General features: G+C 36.4%; 1 protein-coding gene across 1 annotated transcript in view; it reads left to right on the top strand.

Moving 5' to 3' along the window:
* The window catches only part of Rpb8 (DNA-directed RNA polymerases I, II, and III subunit Rpb8), a 78,602-nt gene that overhangs the window by 10,949 nt on the left and 44,098 nt on the right, over positions 1-23,555 (top strand). The window contains exon 2 of the mRNA XM_023156217.2: positions 12,973-13,056. Coding sequence (XP_023011985.1) covers positions 12,973-13,056 — 84 coding nt within the window. The remainder of the gene's footprint in view (positions 1-12,972; positions 13,057-23,555) is intronic.

Here is a 23,555-nt window from a genome sequence, read left to right as displayed (position 1 = left end):
AACGCATATCACCCTGTCCTAAGGACATATTTAGATCTAGGTCTCGGAGAAGGGAAAAGGTAATTTCTGAATTCCGTGGGGGAGGGTTATTTTCCAAGAGAATGATTTCTCAAGGCCGTTTTTCTAGCTGATCCCACTGTTGCTCGAAAACGGTAAGACCACGAGTCGAATAAATCCGTCAGCATAAAGATTATGCCCTCGGGATTCGATGAAGTCGACGAAGGTCGGTTTTGCCTGGTCCTCGTTTAATTTTCGGTCGGTGATTTGTGAAACGTACCATCTGCAAAACATAACTTATTACAATCTACCCAATCACTGAGGTCATTAGTCAATAACAAGAATAGAAGTGGTCCCAGATACAATCCCTGCGGTACTCCAGATGAAGGATTGTAATGAAAAGAATCACAGACGTTGTGTGATTCAAATTGATCGCGTTGAAATGAGTAGAAATCAATGTAAAGTGCGCTGAATGATGGAAACCAACTTGTTGGAGTTTTTGTAGAAGAATCTTGTTATCAAGTCGACGAAAATTGGTAATCGTGGAAAAAGTTTCGTTGTATTATCGTCAACATAACGGAATTCCTGGCAAAAATCAACGTTGCAATTTATTCCCGAGACCGCAGATTTTCCTACCACTTGGCAACGCTCCTATAGATTTTTTCGTTGGAGGAATCTCCACCAGCACGCTACGTGCGGTGGGGAAATTGCGCATTCGAATTGCCGCCGTCCCCCTTCTCCCCCCCGACCACCTCCCCATCGAGTCGGCCGGCAATTTGTCGTCATCGAACATCATTTCATTTCATCTCTGTTTCGGCAAGTCAAGTTCAGACCGAAATCGACGTCGACTCATTTTTTTTTCAATATTGAAAAACAACGAGGTACGGTGCTCATTTTTTTCATTGTGTGTCGGTGATATTTTGTTTTCTGGAAAGCGAATCAAAGGAGGCACTGCGAAACAATCGACGACGACTGACAATTGTTGTTGTTATGGCAGCCGTGAACTTGACAAGGTGAGTCGATTGAGATCGCATGATGGATTTTTATTATGTTGAGAACAACGCACGCAATGATTTGTTGACGTTCAATGCGATGGGTTACGTTGGAAGCGGGTCTAGATTGCGTGGATTTTCTTGTTGTTCTACGTCTTTGGAATTTTCCCGAAGGAAATCGACCAGGACCTTCCTCAAGTTCGTATATCGTGGCCACAGTGGAAGTTTATAGGGTTTATTTTACTCTCGTGCCGGAGTTTTCAATTGTTTTCGAAGTCCAAACGCTAACAATAACATACCGACCTTTTGGCTCGTTAATTCGACATGAAAACATGTCATTATACTTACTAAAGTCGATTGTTCCTTCCACGCCAAATAAGGGAATGATCTGGAAACGGACCGTAGCTTAGTAGAACCATCTATTCTATATTTTCTGTGGAAATAATCCGTGGAAAATTTTCAAGGACGAAGCTGTTGAAAACATATCGATCGAATCGTCAACATTGAACTGTTCTGTTTCAATATGGCGGAGAGGTGTTCCTTTCAATATGGTGGCTACGATTTGAGCATAAGAAAACACCAAGCTATCAATTCATGGAAAAGTTACATCTTCTTTCATTTTTTTGGCACCAACTACCGAATATGAATTTACAAATATTTTTTCACAACTTCACAGACATTGAGGTAGAAACTTTGTGAATTACTCCAACTTACTTTGAAACTACCGTTCTGTTTCCTGATAGTAAAAAGCAATTAATGCTCATTATAAATGCAAAACGCTAATATTTGGTGGTTTCGTTATGATTTGCCACAACTATTATAGGCGGATTTATAATACTTTACCAGATCCACCTTATTTTTGTGTCCCAAACGTGTTGATTATCTACCTTTCAATAGTAGATATCTACATATCTTGTGTTTATTTTGATTTCTTGTTGTATTATATCGTATTCAGTTTGAATGACACTGGCTAACTGTGATTTTTTTGATATTTGCGAACAAACCGAGGACACAGCTATTTAACAATAAAAGTAAATATGCTAACTTGAATCGCAAATACGATTTGACTGTACAATATACGGGTATGATTTAGATCCGTATAGACGTGCGCCAGGTCGATCTCCAACCTTATACTGGTACTAATCAATGCAGTGTTTTTCCAATAACCAATAGAAGAATTTTGAAGCGTAAATTCGTAATCCGCGCAGGTATGAGTCATAGCCGGTAAGAAAATCATCAATATTCCAATAATTTCTATTTGTTTTGGCTATACATTAAAAACTGTGACCCTTTTATCGAAGTCGGAGAAAACTCAGAATTTGGCTGTAGTTATAGTGCTATCCATTAATCATCGAAGACTGAACATAAGTTAAGATTTTTTAAAATTGCATCCACCTAATAAAAAGTTGCCCATGTGTTTGACGTATATTTAAATTATCATTACATGTCTTCCGTGGCAAACACCAAAAAATCTACGATTATATACGTTATATATAAATCATGGGCAGTCCTTCGTCCCCCTTCGCAACGCCACTGGACGCGAAATCGCTGACCTTCGTTTAGTTGAGCTGAAATCTGAAAAAGGCTCCTTTGGGGGTCTGTTATATAATTACCAACGCAAACGCATTGTTATTGAAACGACTTGCCGTTTTTTTTTTTTCGTACAACGCAGACGAGTTCAAGGATTCAACAGCCGGGAGCCGTAAGAAGAAATCCTTCATAGGCGTACTTGATGTTTAAGTTGGGGTTTTGCGAGCAAATTGGTTAGTTGAAGCAAACTGCTAAAATGGAAAATGATACCGTAGTTAGGAAACACCCTGTATATTTTACAACTACTCGTCTATGAGTAAAGTAGTTGTTTTTCGAAATATCTATTTCCTTATTTAAATTAGCCGTTGAATCATTGCTGAAAAATAACTTTTGCTCTGTTTGAGAATTTTTGTGTTGTATCCTTTTTATCTGTTTCTGTGACCTATGGGGTACTTCAACATTATATTATGTTTATACATTCAGAATTTTCTCCTCATTTGACGTGAAATGAAAATTTAAGGCTTCACAATTTTTTATGTTCTATGGTTTTTATTTGGTACATGTATTTGGACAAGGTTGGCTAAGTAGCCCCAGTATCCAAGGCCAAAAACATAAAAGAGAAGAAAAGTGCACAGTTTTTTTGGGGTTTGACGTCTGTCTTGTGCACAATGACTTTTTTCTATGCTCCTCAGGAAAGGTTGGAATATTGAAATGCTACTTTTTCCTGTAGTCCAGTGAATTTTTCGTTCCTTGCCTTTATTGTTAATAATTGCAATCCTATGTGGTGGCTTTTTCACTATGTACTTTTTTCTGTATCCATTTTTTTCTGGTCTATTTCAGATTCTCTTCAAGTCTTGTTTTTTGCGTTCACTATGTTTTGATTCAGGGGTTTTCCATTTTTTTATAATACCTCCGATAATGATACACTTAAAGCTCTAACAAAGCAGTACTGAGCAATTCGTTCATAAAATAATTGTAATTGTATAATTAATATTTTTCTAGGAACGGATTCAAATCAATTCATGGAATTATTGCATGTACGAAAATGTCAATGTTTCAATTACCATAACAATAGTGTCATTATGAAAAAACATTGGAACAAAGTATATTTACTTTGTCGTCGGGATTTTGAATCAGAATTCAAAATGATGATGCTCTCAATTGAGAGAACTGCATGTCGAATTAATTCTTCAACGGTATAACTCTTTAATAGTATAATTTTTCAAGAGTTTGGGAAAGAAAGGTTTTCGATTGCTACTGCTCATTCTTCAAACAAAAAAATGTGGGAATATTGCATAATATAAAATCTTTGTATAGAGTTAAAAATTCCCACAATTTTTTGTATAAAGATGGAGAAGAATTAAGCCAAAACATTTCTTTCTAAGAAATTAATCAGTCTTAAAAATATACCCCTTTCAATTTATTCTTCAAAAGTATGGCCCAGTCTACTTGAGGCTGGAAAATTTCAGTCGAGAATAAGAAAAACGTTTGGAGAAGATTGGCCAAGTAGCCCCGGTAACCGATGCCAATAACATAAAAGGGAAGATCACACCGTTTTTCTTTGGCATTTGACATTTTCTGTCGTTCTATGCTTCTGAGGAACCAAGTCAGAATGGTTGGACTATCAAAATGCCTTTCCCTGCAGTTCAGTGAAATTATTTCTTTGCCTTTATTGGTATTGATAGTAATGAGTTATTCGCCGCCTATGTGGTGGGTTTTTACTATGTAATTATGATAAGGATCGTTTGAAAAAGAGATGGCTAGACGAGATTTAGAATATTTTATTCCTAGGCTGGTAATTACTCGCGATAAACTTCTAAAGGAGTCTACTATAAGGGAACTATGTTTGCATATATTGTGTTCTTAACGAGCCGTAAAGGCGGCATTTGAATTCACTTTCAATTTGAAAAACTGTTTAGGGAGTGAAGATAGAAGCCCGGGAATGAAGCCATTTTCATTTTTGGAGGTTCCTTACCTTCCACATTCCTAAGAATGAAACTAAATCAACAGAGAATCCGGGAACCACTGATGTGTTCAATTAGTAACTTGTATTTATGAAATTTTCCTTCCAATTCAACGCAGAAAAAACTGCGATCACTTCGACCATTACCTCATTGCCTTTGACAATGTCTTCCGCAGTAGTAGACGAAACGTCAGGCGTAAAAGCCTGCAGACCACGGTCAAAAACCCGGAAAATAGTTTTGGCACAGTAATAATGATTATTACAAAATGCTATTGATTGATTGGGAATCAAATATCGTAATAGGGTTAGAATAAATATAGGGTCTTTCATGAAACACTTTCTATCTTCAAATTCAAATAAAACTAGCAAGTACACTCCCGAACAAATTGTCACAACACTAGATAGAACCATATGCTTTACTTGCCTATTCCAAAATTCGCCTTGACTCAGAATTCTCTGATTTATGAAAGTATTAAAAGTATACAGTGCGGTCCATATGTATGGAATAAATTCATTTTCAGCGTTATTATGTACTATGTGAAAAAACCTGAAACAGGTCGATTTTTATTCTTAAATTGACAATTTACAGTACGAAAATATTATCCCCCTCCAGCACCCCTTCTGAATTATAAGCACCCCCTCAAAAATTTTGAATAGCAAAGGGGGTCGTGTGGCACCTTGTTGGAGAGGGATTTTAGTCCTCTGTTCAGCAATATAAAGTTTTTTAAGTTTGGAATCATCTTCCTACCATTCTAAAAAATAACACAGATATCAAAAAAGCTTATTTTTCGATCCATGAATTCTACAATGATGACCTGTCATTTCTACTACATTTTTCAATGCTCACCTAAACTCATCTGCTTTCTTAATGTTTTGATTGTTAAATTGCACGGTTTGATTTTTTTTTTATTTATATCATGCATTTGATTTTTTTACAAGACTTTGTCAATAAGATACTAATCTTCCGACAATAAAGCATATATTGATTGATTGATATATAATCGACTATCTTGAGAAGGGAAATACCATCAACAGAGAATATTATACAGCGTTATGGGATCGTTTCAAGGCCGAAATTGCGAAGAAACGACCGCCACAGCCACCGTATTCCCCAGATTTGGCTCCCAGCGACTACTGACTGTTCGCAGACCTCAGAAAAGTGCTCACCGGTAAGAAATTTCGCTCGAAAGAAGAGATTATTGCTGAAGCTGAGGCCCAGTTTGAGGCAAAAGATAAATCGTTCTACAAATGTGGCATTGAACTGTTAAAGAGGCGCTAGAATGATTGTTTGGCTCTTGATGGAAATTATGTTGTTGAATAAAGCCAATTTTGTGTGTGTTCTCAGGCCCTGGAGTTCTTAGGACATGAGTTATGTATGTTTTGATGGATTCGGATCATTCTGGTTCATTGTCAGTGAGAGAAAATGCATTTTACTTCCATGCAGCATAATTCTCAAATTAGTGCTATTTGTATTGTCAATTACGGTGCATACGTGCTTAACCGAGAGAAGGGACCCCAAAAGGGCGCCTCTCAAGGTCTACTTCCCCCCCGTTCGCTTCAATCCATACTAAACGGCGTAGGCGACGTCGTCGAACGGCGAACGCCGTCTCCTTGGTAGGGACGCCATATTGGCGTCGTCGCGGGGTAACGACGGCCGTTTTTTATTGGTCGCCCGGCACGCCCTACGACGTGTTTTTTTTTCTGTTTAGTTTCGCGCCGTAGCCTAGGTCAGGGAAATGTATCGAGTCATCTGGAAATGGGAAAATTCGTGAGTGTTACCGGAAAATCGGAGCTGAGTCATTCCGGGTTGGGGATGCGAGGCGATATTTTGTGCCAGTTTCGGTGGTTCGTGCGGCGCTGTGTTGGAGGATTGTGGGGGGAAATTTTGCTGAAATTGTTGTTTTCTCAACGAGTGTGAAAAGTGGCGTTTAATGCCACTTCGTGGCGAGTACTTGTTGATAATAATGAAAGTTATCATTACAAAAGCTATATATACTTTTTTTCACTACTAACTTAAGAAATTGCTGTTATTTACTCCATTTCCCTAACGAGAATTAATATTTCTCACCCTTGGTAAAAAATGATAATAAAAAAACAACTAGGTAAATAATAAGAATAATTCTATAATTTTAAAGATATTCACAGAAACTTCTGTTAACTTAATTATCAACTAGAAGTAGGAAATTGAATACTGGAAATACGCTTGAAAATTACTTGAAATTATAATTAATTGTACAATTGTGACAAATCATGTGTATTCCAGCATTTCCTGCTAATTACCATTTGGACCAGGTAAATTCACTTCTGTGTTAAAAACAATCCTTGTATTTTGAACGCATTCATTACCTTTTTCCACTAAATTATCTTCAACATGGACCTTTTCTAAGACATCATCTTGACTTGCAGAAGTTATATTTGTGGCTTCATTGGGTAAAATTACATGTTTGCACTAATTCGGCGATTCTCTTATCAGCTATTGATTCCTCAATATATCCTTCAGCCACTGCAGCCGACTTCCACCCACCGTGCCTTTTCAGGCTTAGTAAGTCTCCTCCGTTTTCAGCGAGAAGTGATACCGAGCTACGTCTTAGAGAATGACCAGGACTCAGGATTTTCTAATTTGAGATAATTAGCCACGACATATGGTACTTTACTAATACTATTGCGCACAATATTTTGTTAATTTGTTTACCTTTACGGTATAAAATAAATAGTTTTGTAATGTCAGTTGGCCTATTGGCTAAATATTTTTTAATAACATTAACCCATTGTAGCTCAACAACAATAAACTTCCTTGATGTTCTGTTCTTTGAATTGGGAATATTTATTATGATAACATCATCACAAACATCTAAATCGTCTAGGAGCATATTGCATTTTCATCTGTTCTGCAGCAGCGGCAACACCAATTACCATAACAGCCTAAATATCATTTCATTAAAAATTAAACACAATCTAATAAAAAAAAGTATACATTTTTTGATAAATATTCGTCATCAGGAGTTTCAACTATAAATTTGTCAATTTCTTCCTTTGTAAATACTTTTGATTTCTTAGGTTTATAATTATTGTTTTTTTGTTTTAAAAAGCTAAAGCTTGAAAAACTTTGAAATGTCAATATTTTCTTTTATTGCAAGATGAGGATATAAAAATGCTCGGTAAATAATAGCTCACTTCCCACCCTAGGTATATAATATACTATTTTGTACGACTGTCATTAAAAGTGACATTTTTAATGGTTGTCAAGAGCACAAAAGAAGATGTTTACAAAGTAGCGTGTTAAAAATATTTTAACACTAGTGTTAAACCAACAAAATTATTTTAACAAGCTATATGGTTGCTCTTTGGTATAGGTCCGTCATCGTTAATCATAATATTATTGTGTTTACTTATTTCTACACTCTCATAGGCATCTAGTTGCCTGTTGTTGTTAAGTTGTCTAAATAATCTTTTTTTTTAGCTATCTTATTTTAACAAGCTATACAATAGCATACTATATAATTTGTTAAAGTAATGTTGTTGGGTTTACTGATTGTTACATAAGGACACATTGCAAAAATAAATTTAAATAGGCAATATTGTGAAATTAATTTTTATATAGCTGAAAATTGTTTTATACACAGCTATAACAGTTGAACATATATTGTAAAATAATAGATAAGGCAAAATTGTAAAATTAATTTAGGTTGGTTTACCTGTATGGGATATCTATACAGAGTGGTCCAACGAAAAGTATGCACCTTGCTTTTCTCCTTTTTTTGTAACTTAACGCAAAAATGCTCGGACAGGTCAATTTTGCTTTTGAGGGGGACACATTTTAGATGTATTTTTCTACCTGTGCCTTCAACCCCCTAGCGAGGGTGAGTAACAACCCTAAAATTTTAAATGGAAAGTGGGGTCGAGTGATATATCATTTGAAAGGGCACAAAATTATCTTTCCAATGATACCTAATTTGTTGTATTCCACTCAAACTTGTAGGTATTATGAAGAAAAACAACTACAACCCAGTACTTTGAAATGTGTAATTGACTTAGTAGAATCCTACTTCTGCAAGTGCTGAAAATGTGACCCATTTGCTTCCATACAATAATACAGATTTTGTTCAAATCTATTCCTAACATTCTGTAGCATATCAGGACACTTCTGCACTCTGCTGTAATTCGTTGGCGAAGATCTCCTAAGGACTCGGGCTGCGTATCAAAACATTTATATTTCAAGTGTCCCCGATGGAAAAAGTCTAAAGGCGATAAATCAGGTGACCTGGCAGGCCATTCGATGGGGCCTCGCCTTCCAATCCACCGTCCAGGAGACCGGTCATCTAAAAACTCTCTTACCGGAGCAACATAGTGAGGAGATGCTCCATCTTGCTGGAAATGAAGCCGATCATCATTATGATTTTGGTCATTTTCAATTATTTCTGTTATGAGACGATCAATTGTATCTTCAAGCATGTTCGGGTAGACCTCACCAGTTAAATTCCCAGGAATAAAAAGAGGCCCTACGATATGACTACCTAATATGCCACACCAGACATTGATTTTTTGAGGGAACTGGGTATGGACCTCTCGGAATAAGTGTGGGTTACTATCATCCCATTAACGGCAATTATGCCTATTCACAACTCCATTAAAAAAATGTACTCTCATCGGAAAAGCACGTGTTGAATGATATGTGCGGATCATCAATTAGTAGCTGACTCAGTTGTTCACAAAATTGCAGCCTTCTATCAAGATCATCTTCATTGAGTTCCTGTACTAATTTCATTTTGTGCGGATGAAATTTATAGATTTTTAATATCCGTATTATGGACGAACGGGAGACACCTGAGGCTGCAGAAAGCTGACGGGTACTTTGAGTATGATCCAATTCAACATGTTCCAAAACAGCGACTTCCACTGTTTCATTTCTGATCGGTTTCCGTGGCTGGTATTTCACATTACAGACAGATCCGGTATCGACAAACTTTTGGACTAACTTAGCAACGTACGAATCATTCACATTTTTCCCGGGATGACTGTTATTAAAGAGGCGAGCAGTAAGTCTAGCACAACTATTATGTTGATAATAAAGTTTAACAATTTCAACTCGTTCAGGAATGGAATAAACCATTTTTACAGTAAAGTTGAAATAATTTCAAAAGCAACCGAACTGAATCAATGAACGTTTGCCTAAATTATTTCCTTTTTGAAGATGATCACTTGGTGATCGAAACACGTGTCGAGGTGTTAAAAATAACGATTTGGTGTTGAGAAAAAAACTTCAGTAATATTAATTACTACACCAAAGGATCCAAACAGTTCATCATAAGTACCCATTATTCTGTTAAATTCCTAGGCACTCAAATGGATGAGAGTCTTTCTCATCATTACACTATCTTTTCAATAACTTGAGAAATGTACTCAACATAAACTAACTTCCTTTCTTTGATGAGATGTGAAAAAACAGACAGTTTTTTTCCCAAAACACTAATCTCTCTCAAAAATATTTACTTTTCAATTTTGACGTCATTTTCCAATCTGACAAAAACGCATATTATTCAATATCTGATCACTGTTAGTTTCAAACGCAATTAATGGGAATGTTCCTCAATTTGGGTAATTACAGCAAATGAGTTCAATTCATGAGTTTTTCAAATTCACTTCAAAAAGTATTCAAATTGACGTGTTTCAAATGTTGGGTTTTAATTTTTAAGGGTTTTTTTTCTGCTTCACACATTGGCAACAGCGCTTATATCATATATGAAATAATATATACGTACCTAGATATTCTACTTTAAAAAAGGAAAATTATCTTTTTAAATCAACAATTGAGGCAAAATATAAATTATAGTTCAATATCACCTCCACAAGCCACATGAACAACAGTTGTTTTGTTATTTATTTATATAGAGGAAGATAGGTTAGATGCACAATATGATATTTGGCACAGAATGTCTCGGAACTCGGAACATAAGTAAACAGAACAGCACGCCTCTGAAATATGTCATCTTTGTTTGTCTCATACAGGTAACAGATTAATTGTCCTTTATTAGCTGTAACCGATGTTGCCAAATGGTGAAATAGAAACGAATCCCTTTAAATGTTGAATGCATTATTTGATTCCTCTTTTTTAAGTATTTAAATAATTTTTTAAAGAAAAAGGTTCAAAATGCATTGTTTTAGAGCTCTTTTATAAAAACTACTTGATTTTCGTCAGGAGGAACATTCCCCATTGTTGGTTCTGGTAATTGTAACTTTAATATTAGTTTAACATTGTTGGATTATATGAAAGCAATGTATAACAAATAAAAGTAGTTTGTTCTGCAGAAAATCAACAAAAAAGTACAGATGAAACATAAATCGATTTTTGAATCGGAGCCAACCGCAATAAATACTTGAGTCGCATCCACCAAGGAATTCATAACCAGTTGCATAACGTGCAAAAATAAAGGATACTTCTACTCCTCTCGCCCAACACGAGCTTCGCGTGTTTGAGAAATGTTAACCCACATCAGGATTTTTTTCGTTTTTCTGCGTCATTGGAGCGTCAATCGCGAAAATAGAAAATCGATCAACTGTTCTGGTGCGACAGTCGAAACTTTGTTCTGACGTCACCGTAGACAGACGTTGCCAGAAACGGAAGCTACGGGGCCCGATCGTAACAAAATTGCTTTAGGCAAAAAATTTAAATGTATACGAGGGTGATCCCAGAAGTACCTTGCCCAACAAAAAAAACGCAAATATTTTGGGAAAAAAAAGTATTTATTTTTCAACATAATCTCCTTGCAGCTGTATACACTTTTTCCAGCGACGTTCACAAAGTTGGATACCGTTTTTATAATAAGAACTGTCTGGCTCCTCAAAATAGCCATTAACTGCCGACATCACTTCTTCATCTTTGGAAAATCTTTGGATAACTGAACCATTTTCTCAAGTTTGAGAACAGAAAATAATTCCAGGGGGCTGAGGCCTCCTGAAAAAATTGAATACTTCCGGCCATAATGTGAGCTGCTGTGACAAAACTCTTCAGAATTGGATGCAGAAACTAGGATTTAGATTCAAAATAATAAACAAACGTCAAGCAGTTATGGAAAGCAGAAGAATAGTGGAATTGCGTAACAAATACTCAGAACAAATAACTAAGTATAGACAAGAACAATGGCAAATTTTCTATTTGGACGAAACTTGGTATGACACTCACGACACAGTTACGAAAGGGTGGACCGATGGTTCGATAATGTGTACGCCTAACATGCCTGCAAATAAAGGATCGCGACTAATCATTGTGCATTGCGGAGTAAGTAAAGGATGGGTTCCGAAATCTTTGAAATTATGTGCAATGTTGACTATCATAAAAACATGGAAGCTAATATTTTCGAGGAATGATTTGAAAATACATTGATCACAAATTTGGATGCGAATAGTGTTATAGTTTTTGACACTGCTTCCTATCATTCGCGACAGCTCATCAAAGTACCGAATAAAAATTCTAGGAAAGATGAAATACAAAGTTTTGTAATGGATAACAATTTGTATTCTGAAGATTACTGTACCAAAAACCAACTAGTTGAAGTTTTACAGACAAAAACATTTGAAACATGGTATGCCCTTGAGATTATTGCTGAAAAGTATGGACACACCATACTGAGACTTCCCCCTATTTTTGTGTTTTCAATCCCATCGAGTTGGTTTGGGGAAAAATCGAAACTAAGCATTAGGCGTTAAAATAATTTTCCAAACTTTGAAGAAGGTAATAGAGCTAATTAAAGATGAAGTCTTTTACAAGAACGCTGGCAGAAAGGGATTAAAAAAGTAATTTTAGTTGAAAAAGTCTATATGGAGATTGCACAATTCCATATTATTGGCGGAAATAAATTAATTATTGATTTGAAAGACGACAGTGATAGTGAAACAGATAGATATGGAGATATGGAGCTACAAAATACATGACATCAAAATGAATAAAACTTTTGAAGCAACCTGATACAAAGACAGGACACTCGAGGGAAGTGTAAAGATGAAGTATAATATACACACACTTCTCCTAAAATCAGTTCGGGTCCTATTTTGTTTATGAATTTGTTATTGTCGGTATGTTCTCCGACAACACCAAACAATTCTAATTAATGTCAATCATCTCATTAATTTCAATGGGTGTTTATATTTTGCAACGACCTCTTACCTTATTAATGTGGTCAATTCTACGATAATCTTAATTTTGTTTTTATTTAAATATCTGTCTTCTAATAAATCAAATGTAAGATTCCGCACCAAATGTCTTTAACACTTTAAACGAATGTTTATTTTCATTCGACAATGATCTCCTCAAACAAATTTAAAAAAAAAACAAATATCTCTTCAGTCCATTTGAAATGTTCTCATAGAGAATCGTGTTCAACAATGTATTAGTTGTATCTCAGGTATAATATATTATTTTTTCAGTTTTCATTCATACTTTCAGGTGTTTTCCTTCGCGCGGAAAAGTAATAATTTTTTTCATTTTTATTACAGTCAGCAGACTACATTGCGAGAGCGAATCTTTCAAAATGGATCTGATTTTGGACATCAACTCTTGGCTATACCCCATGGAGTTGGGTGAGTACTACTTCATTTTTTTGGTTTAAAAAAAAGACATTTTTTCTTGCCCCGTGCTAGATAAAGGAATAATTACTGAATAACCCCTAATTTAAGTACACTGTGGCAGTGAAATAACCTTCCAAGTTGGGTAAATCACCACCAATCAAATATGAACGAAGGCTTTGTACGTATTTATTACAGTATAAATCGGAATTTATTTTTATTGATCGATGAAGCAATGCATGCTGCTATTGAGAGGTCCAATGATACAACCCTGAGGAACTCCTGATAAAGTTGAATTCAATATATTGTTTCTTTGCTGGGTATTTCAGTGTAGATTCAATTTATGTCTACAATGACAATAGTGGCATGTTCTATCACCTCGATACCCCCGACTGAACTCCACTGAACCTTTCTTCCAGAACAGATATAATTTACAGTGATTTAAATCGAACGTTGTCAAAGGAGTTTTTTGACATCTGTCGAAGAAGTAAAGAAATATACAATCAAAAAGGAATAACTGCGAATATATAGAATTTTTTTGGTCAGTTCCTGAAGACGGAGGCAGATTTTGGCCTCCGAAACGTAAAAAATTGTGGAAGGTAACAAATACCCAAAAAAGGTCAATAAAAAACTTAAAAAAACATTTTTTAGTTCGGTGTTCTTTAGAAGCGTGTTTTTTTAGTTTTTTAAAAACTAAAAACATTTCTGTGAATTGTATATTGAGTCGTCTTCCCTTCCATTGTTTGTCCTGTTAAAGCTGTGTGTTTCAGTTTAGAACTGAATTACATCTTCACTTCACATATTTTTGTTGCTTACTGTAATGCCAGTGCAAGCACTAGGAGAATATTATCACAACTGAGCCTTCCCAGCGTCTTCTAACGCGTTTCTATTCATGCCATTATATGTGGAATATGGCATGGGCTCATTCGCATACACGTGCCGCTTGAGAAAATCCCTATAAGAAAAAGTCCAACGGGGTCAAATCGTACGATCTCGGTGGCCAGGTCAAATCACCCCCACGTGGCTCCAAGATGGCAGTCATCAATTATGAAAGTTCGGAAGGCCCTAAATGTGTAAATTTTTTTTCGAGCAACCATACTTTTTCTACTACTGTTAGTCAAATTTGTCCTTCATTGCGGAATAGTTTGTTTTCATTGAGGGATAATCAAATTGGTAATATTTGATGAATATCCGAAACTTGAGTAACATTCTCATTCGCCGTTCCTTCTCGAAGTCGTAACTCATCAATTACATTTTCTGTGAGATGACCTAGCTTCTGCAAGCTCTACGTTTTGTTGGTTTTCAGTCTGGCTGTCGTTTTTGTTCGCTATTCATCTGAGCGACAAATATTTACCGTCTGCACCACTCACTTTGCAGCTCGGGCAAACATTCACATTTTTTTTGTGTTCTATTGTAAATATAAACATCCGATCGATGGTCGACAGTTTAGGAAAATCTCGTTTTGTTCGCCTTTTATTGTTGTCTTCTGTGTGAATATTCTTCGGGATTGAAGGCCGTGGATTTTTGGAATCTCTGCCTGACGTTTCGCTGGCTAGATTCTTCAGAGGTTTAGACGTCTTGAGTTAATATCACCGATGACTGGACATTACGGCTACGTAACGCGTCAGCATAAATATGCTGACTCCTCAAGTAAGGAGTTATTTTTTGCTGGTATCTTATTGGCAACACTGTTTTTGACAGATCACGCGTGAATCGTGTCTTGTGTCATTGTCAAACTTGTTAAGTTTGGTCTATAATTCAACCATGAATCGACTTACGAATGAACAACGCTTGCAAACTATTGAATTTTATTATCAAGATTCGTGCTCGGTGAAGAAAGTGCATCATGCACTTCTTCCATTTTATGGGCAGTTCCGTCGTCCTACTGAGGGAGCTATTCGGAAGCTTGTGATTAAATTTTGAACCCAGTTTACATTATTGGACATTAAACCACCAACACGCACACGTAGGACCGAAGAAAATATTGCGGATGTATCCGCCAGTGTTCGTGATGACCGTTGAACGTCGATTCGCCGCCGTTCGCAGCAATTGGGCCTCTGTTACTCCACTACGTGGAAAATTTTGCAGAAGGATTTGGGTGTTAGACCTTATAACATACAGCTGGTGCAAGAATTGAATCCACACGACCTCCCACAACGTCTAACACCAAAATGGAAGAATTGGACATGCCTGACATGTGGTTTCAACAAGACGGTGCCACATGCCACACGGCACGCGAAACAGTGGCCCAATTAAGAGCTCCTTCGGTGAACAGTTTATCTCACGTTTGGGGACCGTCAATGGGCCGCCTAGATCGTGTGATCTAACGCCTTTGGATAATTTCTTGTGGGGTCTTTCAAGGCTCATGTCTACAGGGATAAACCATCAACGACTGGCGCTCTGGAAGCCAGTTTTGAAGCAGTTATACGTGAAATACCGGTCGATATGTTAGAGAGATGTGCCAAAATTGGACCTTGCGCATGAGCCACATGAAATGTGTAGTCCTATAAAACATATAAACATCTCCACTGAACATGGAGTATTTCCTAATATCTTGAAAATGGCAATTGTCTCTTCTGTGCATAAAAGAGGAGACTAAAACCTGTACGAAAATTACAGGCAAATTAGTCTACTCTCAAGTATTTCCAAGGTTTTTGAGTTGAATATCAAAAATTAGTTATTGTCTTTTTTCGCAAATAATAAACTTCTTTCCCCAAATCAACACGGATTTACTAAAAGTAAAAGCACAGAGACAGCACTTTACCAATTTAACGACCATATAATAAATGCACTCGATGGCAAATTAAGTATTTGCGGTTTGTTCGTAGACTTTTTAAAAGCCTTTGATTATGTGAACCACGATCTGCTACTACGGAAATCGCAAAGATATGGTGTAAGGGGTGTTGCCTTGAATTTGATGAGGTCTTATTTAGAAAACAGAGTTCAGAGCGTCAAGGTTGGTGATAAACTTAGCAATTTGGCTAATATCAAACATGGGGTACCTCAGAGTTCAATTCTTGGGCCTTTACTATTCCTGATATATGCAAATGATTTGATGAGTTATTTTCATGATATGATGACAGTTCAAGTAATAACGTATGCGGACGACACAAACTATATCATCAAAGCACAAGATGCATCAAATTTAGTAGGTCGTATCCAAATTGTGTATGAAAAGGTGCAAAAATGGGCAAAAAATAATCACCTTGAACTCAACATATCTAAAACTACGCTGATGAAATTCACAACGAGCAGTGTTCAAGAAAAATTTTTATATATATAAAAACGAAGATCGACAAATTGAATCTTGTGCAACCACCAAAATGCTAGGTCTAACTCTTGATTATAAACTTACTTGGACTCCTCACATTGAACGCTGAATTATAAGAAAAAAACTTTTCTCTGTTCCGTTTGTATTCCGAACATTCGTAATGGAATCGAATCAGATCTCATTCACAGGATTACTACACAATATAACCAATGAAAGAAGGGAAATTTCACTTATATGGAACATTGTAATCCTCACTGTACATCTTTGTATAGAGTTGATTTTTGAAATTGATTGCTTCTCTCCCTTCTTTGGAAGGCTCCCAAAGTTTTTGTATCAAGATGGAGTAGTAGAAGACCCAAAAATTGATACACCCTATCAATTCAAATCTCGTGATATATTTTTGAAAATAAAGTTTTTGAAGTAGAGAAGTGAACATACATATCCTGTTTTTTTGTCCATATGTGAGTAGTTCGTTTATTTTTTCTCGATGGACACGTCAACAAAAAAGAACCGCTACAAGAGCTCTCTATCCACTTGTCAACGGTATCACCCCCAACCACATTTCACTCCATGTCAAACGTCAAAACACCCTAAATGGCAGCCACTGGTCTGACCCCTGACCTTTGTAAGGTGAAAATCCCTGTGTCGATTTTCCTTGCGCTTCCGTCAGATCGTGCGTGGGAGGTCTCATGAACGGTAACGATCCCTTTTCGTCCTGTTTAACCGTTATAGGGACTCGGTTATGGTTGGGAAAGATATCGAGGTTCAGTGGATTTCAAAGTGTCGGTTTGGAAAATGGCGGTGGAAATATTCGGCTACGCGAGGTGAGGTACGTCTGTGAAAGTAGTTGTTTTTTCGAAGACCTGACTCATTTTGAATCGTACTACACAGGAGGAAGGTCGTTTATATCCAAGATTATTGGCTCTCGTCCACTGGGAGAGGAAAGCTGCGAACTCCGAAGCAACGAATTCGTGCGAACGAAATCGAGCTTAGCACATCGTCCATTGCTCAGGATTCGTCCTTATTCGTAGTAGGTGAGATGGTTCTTTGGAACGGGTTTGTAGATTATACAATTTACTGCCACAAAACCTCAAATCTAACAAATGTTATACCTCTTTTAAATACAATGGAAAACGATAGTTGAACACTACAGATAGAAACATATTTAATAACCTTATAAACCTAAAGTTTCTACAACAAACAGTTATACTCCAAATCATCCAAATACGACATATACCTATCTATGACAACCTACCTACAAAAGTAGGACACCAAAACCCTACCTCGACAATAATAATAATAAAAACAAACAAAAAAAATATGAAATTAGTTTAATAGTACCTGTGTAAATATTTAAATATACAGTGTGGCCCATTTTTAATGGAAACACCCCCCTAAAATTTGAAGTTGTAAATCGATTTTAATAATTTTTTTTAAATGTCAAGTACTAAAAGGTCTACGTTGGGAGAAAATTTGAAATGTTTATTAAAGTTTCAGGGCATACTACGATATTTTTTCTTAGTCGAAAATCGGGATTTTTTATTAGCGATTTTTTTATTGATAAAGTCACTACGCCACTGGATTCAGAGTACCTCTAAATAGGTGTGACCAAAATTTCATGAAAAAATGTTCATTATCAACAAAGTTATGACAACTCAAAAATTCGAAAACTCACACAGCTAACAGTCACAAAAAACACTCTACATTAACAGATATAGCCATGAGAATATTTTTTTTATGATTTCAACAATGAAGTGCCGCCAGATGGAAAAAAAACAAATAGCGTAAATATTTTTAATGAAAATTACAGAATTACATTCAAGTTTTCACGCAAATTAACTAAAACTAAGATCTAATATTTCAATTTAAATTGCCATGGAAATGATATTACAGTTTGACACTTGTGAGAGATTTAAGTGTACTATTTATTGTCAACAATATTCACCTTACAGTTCTTCGAATTATTTTGTGTCATGGCTGCAAGATTCAGCGTAAGAGAGAAAATTGAAATTGTACGCCTTTCGGGAGATGACGTTAGAAGTGCTAGAGAGGTTTGTAGAGTATTTATTGAGAGACATCCAGATCGTCCACGTATTAGCTGCGGTACGGTAAATAAAATATTCAGTGAAACTGGTGCAGTATCAAAAAGTAATCCTGTACAAAGACGAAACAGGAATGACAGAAATGATCAAATCATTTTAGATTATTTCGGAAATAATCCTAATGCCAGTATAAGGAATGCCACTTTAGATTTGAATATTCCACGAGAAACTATTCGGAGATGTCTCAAGGCGAAGAATATTAATCCTCCCAAGCCAAAATTTTTACACACATTTCAAGAGGGCGACGAAGCAAGACGCCTGGAAAATTGTTTATGGGCCCAAGGGGAATATTTAAACAATAGAAATTTCCTAAAAAATATTTTATATACCGCCGAAGCCACTTTCACTACAAATGGAGTAGTGTCATCACAGAATTGTCGCTATTGGGCAGCGAATAATCCTAACTGGGTAGCTGTAAAAGCCAGTATTCCCAAAAAATTAACGCCTGGTGTGGGATATTGAACGAACGAATTATTGGTCCTTTCTTTTTTGAGGAAATCATTAATGCTCAGAGGTTTCTAGAATTTTTAAACACAGAGTTTTGGGACGCTATTCACGAGCTGCCAATCAATGAACGATCAAATTTAATTGTCCAGTTAGATGGGTGTTCAGTTCATTATGCCAGAGCTGTGAGGCAATGGCTTAACGAACATTTTCCAAACCGATGGATAGGCCGTGGTAGTCCGTTTATGGAGTGGCCACCCAGATCTCCAGACCTCACAGTTTTGGACTTTTTTCTCTGGGGACTTCTCACAAAAGGTTTACAAAAACCGCTCAAAAGATAGAAATGAACTTTGTGCAAGAATTCGACAGGTATGTGCAGATATTAGCCCTCAAGAACTAAGGAACGTAATCAGAAACATAGCGTAAGCGCTACGACACATGTATCGAAATACGTGGTGGATTAGTAGAGGCTACTACAATATGAGTTAGAATTCATTGTTGCACTGAATCGAAACATTTCAATAATTAGTTATTAGTTACGTTTATTTACATTTTTTGCTTCATTGTTAGTTGAATTGTGTGAATGTAATTCCGTTATTTTCTTTAAAAATATTTACGCTATTTGTTTTTTTATCATCTGGCGGCACTTTATTGTTGAAATCTTAAAAAAATGATATATTGTGACTGTTAGCTGTGTGAGTTTTCGAATTTCTGAGTTGTCATAACTTTGTTAATAATGAATATTTTTTAAGTATATGTTTTTGTTTTTTACTCTCGCTTCTTCTTGTCGAGCCTCTACAACTTATGAATAATTGAAATTAAAATAACGTTGGACGTCCAAGGATACACCTAAAAAAGTTGTTTGATATAGTACAGCCATAAAATCGACGAGTCAAGGCTAGGAAAAAAGCCGATTTGTACGGGAGATCGATGATCGGACATAATGTCCATATTATTAGATAACTACCAATACATATGTGATTAATTTATGCAAAAATGCGATCGTTTTCCGTTTCACAGACTCCTTCGAATTGCTAGTGTGAACAAGGTTGCCACATGAGAACTTCAAACTCTCCGGGTCCTCAAAAGCATTCATAGGTCTAGATTAGTGTCAACAAAATTAGGCAATATACTTTTCTTATGACCGTTATCAAGAAAAAGTTTGACAGTACTAGACTCATTGATTCTAAGACTATTTGTCAGAAACTGGCAAATTAAGAACATTACATTGGGCTAGCTAGGCCAAACGACTCCTCAGTAGATTTTTTGAGTTTATAGATAGATTGGTTTGCGAAGAAAGTGGCAAAAGAAGTGGCCCAATGAAAACCGTGGACGTTGGACCAATAAGCTGATACCTGATATGGAGCAGTGAATGAATAGGCCGAATAGTGAGATGGGGTAGTTTCTGATGCTAGGAGAGAAGGAATGGAAAAATCCTACATGGTCATCAGACTTTCTTCCACATCGGCTGCTCAAAAAATTTTTTGATTTTATAGATAGATAGATTAGTCTGTGAAGAAAGTAGTAAACGAAATGGCCCAATGTAAACCATGGACGGTGGACCAATGAGCTAATACTTGGTATCGAGCACTGAATGAATAGACCGAAGGGTGAGATGGATTAGTTTCTGATGCTAGTCCTATCTAGGCATGGGTATCTATGCAATAAGAGATATTATGATGTCCCTGATCTCAGGAGAGAAGAAATGGAAAAATCCTACATGGCCATCAGATTTTCTTCTGCATCGACTGCTTTGAGTTTATAGATAGATAGATTGGTCTGTGAAGAAAGTAGTAAACGAAGTGGCCCAATGTATTTTTATTTATTTAAACACAGGTAATTACGTAAAAATTGTTATAGTAGGTGGCGCTGCCTGGTGTCAATGGTAAAACTGATTACATTTTCTTATTATGCCTAATACAGTAACGATAGTTTTTTTAACCACACCTACCGAATTCTGGTACTACCACCAATTACCTAAAGTCTCGAAAATCTCTCTGCTCTCGGCAACGCCGCCTCGCACTAATAAATATCGCTGTAAATTCGCGTTCTAACACGAAATAATAATCTGGAAACGGCAGAAAATATCGACCGCGAGAGAGTCCAAGTTCATTGCCAAGGCTGGGCGCGGAACGACGCATGCGCGCCTGCAATGCGGCCTCGCCGGGGCCTCTCCGAGGTGGTGTTACGCAACACCTAGCAGTTCACCAGGAAGCGCTCCGTAGTAGTCGGTTTCCACCCCGCAAGGCGGACGGCGTTACCCTTTTCCTCCATCGGCGATGATTGGGTGACGGAGGGTAGCGCGGCCACGCAGCAAAGGTGACCCGTTTTCAGAGACGTTTCAAGGTCACCTGCAGTCAGTCCCGGCGCTTTTGCTGCTGAATTATCATCGCATGGCAACAGAGTATGCACGTCAAGCAACCTGCTGGTGGTTTTGATCCGCTGCGCTTTTTTTCGCAATATGGCGATGATACGGTGTTGTGGTGGTGTTTGTCGAGAAAAGGAATCGTCGTTCGGAAGATGAGGTAAAAGACATACTTTCCTAATAACGTAGTGATCAGGTAGTTGTTTACAAAACAAAGCGTTAGTCATATTCGGTTGCCGGGTCGCTGATAATGTGTGATAATGGTCGGGGTGTTGGCGATATAGCGTGTTGTTGATGAGGAAATTTGGACTCGAGAAAGCGTGGCTGTATTTCTGTTTATTTTTTTTAATGTATCAGACTGATAACGGTCTCTGTTTTTCGGATTCTCATACGTGGTTCTAGTGTTGTTTGTTTTGGGTAATTTTTTTAACCGAGGTTATATTGTGGTATTTTTTGTGATCAAGAGAAATGGCAACGGTCAGTGATGGTCCTGGGTTGAAATTTTCTGTACTAGAAACGAACTTTTTTCGAACCACATTCAGATATAAGGTACTAGATTCCTAAATTTTTTAGGTTGTAGCTTTTGCGACGTCAGTAAGCTAATAACGTCATATAAAAATTGGCTGTAGGACGCGAGTAATTCGAATTAACTAATTCCGAATGTAAAACTACTTCAAAATTAATGTATTCTTCAACAAAAACACTTTTATACAAAAAAAAATAAGTACTTGGACTAAAATAAAAAAAAGTCAGTTCTGTACATGAAAAGTAAAATAGTCATTGATTGTTCACTGAATATGAAGGATGAATTTCATTTAAGATCTCAGTATTTTCGATTTTAGGATGATTGCGAATTATTCTGTTTTTGTAGTTCTTCAATTTGTAATAAACATGATTACTGTCTTTACTCGCCGGAAACACACTCTCTTGTTGTCGATAACTCCGGACATGTCTGACAGTCTCATCATCCTGCATAGAGGTGTGTCCTTTGTCTTAGTGATCTGGAGTACATTCCACATTCTGAGCCTTCTTTGGTTTTTGAGCCGTCTGTATAATAATATTTATTTGTAGTTCCATATAAATACAATAAATATACAATCTATAAAAATGATAAAAAAAAACTACAAATAAGGCTAGAAACAACATGTACCGGAAGGATCTTAGTTCTAGCCTTGAAGAAAAGAAAACTAAACGAGAGAAAAAACAATGAAAAAAGAAGAGAGAAAAAAAAAGAGGAAGGAGAGAGAGGAAAGAGAGAGAGAGAGAGGAAAGAGAGAGAGAGAGAGAGAGAGAGAAAACATGCCAAATTTATGACTGAAAATTTTTTTTAAGTAAAAAATCTATGAAATCAATGGCTTTATGATTGAGCAGCGATGAGATATTTTTTGTAACAGCACTTAAATGAAGAAACTTTACTAACTTTATATTTTTGTGGAATATTATTATACAAACTATACTTATATATTATAACTGAAGGATCGTCGATATAGAGTGGTTCGATGGGGCGGCTGAAAAAGTAACCCTTTAAACCTCAAATTTAGAGTGTGTACATCGCTACGAAATCTTATTTTGTTATACAAATATGATGGACATTTGTTAATCAATATTTTATGAAAGAGGGTAGCCGAGTGTGAAACACGTGTATTTTCCATAGTCAACCAATTGGTTTCCTTAAGTTTATATGAAATTCTGTCATATTTTCTAATACCATATATATACCTAAGACATGATTTTTAAACTCTCTCAATTCTTGAAATATCTTTTTTAACCAGGCATGAACCATACACAACATCACAATATGCAAAATGACTCAACACAAGAGCATTTGTTAATTTTATTTTCAAACTTATTGATAATAAATGGTGATGAGGATAAAGCATTTTCAAACTCATGTAACTTCTTTGAACACTTTTTGTGACATGTTTTGTAAACCTTAAATTCACGTCCATTTCGATACCTAAATTTTTTGCCACGTTCGTGGGGCATATTACTGTATCACCAATAACAATATTAATATGTCTCTCCACCAAGCTACGATTAGTACCAAAAACAAGCAGATTAGTTTTGTTTGAATTAATTTTGAGGTTATGAGCTTCAGATGCTGAAATAAGACGAGCTAAATCTTCATTCAATTTTTGATTAGCAGTAGCAACGTCATTAGGGTTAAATAATAGATATAGTTGAGTATCATCCGCATTCATATGTGAATTACAATGGCTTGAAACAGAAACTAGATCACAAGTGTATATGCAAAATAATAAGGGTCCAAGTATAGATCCCTGAGGCACTCCAAATTTAATAAATTCACTGCTTGATTTTCCCTTCGAAGTTT

The sequence above is a fragment of the Leptinotarsa decemlineata genome, unplaced genomic scaffold, assembly GCF_025532065.1.
Source record: "Leptinotarsa decemlineata unplaced genomic scaffold, Ldec_3_MD MMD2_tig00026282_RagTag_RagTag, whole genome shotgun sequence".
Classification (NCBI taxonomy): Eukaryota; Metazoa; Arthropoda; class Insecta; order Coleoptera; family Chrysomelidae; genus Leptinotarsa; species Leptinotarsa decemlineata.
Note: the sequence above shows the minus strand (reverse complement) of the source record. Positions and strands in the feature narration are given on the sequence as shown.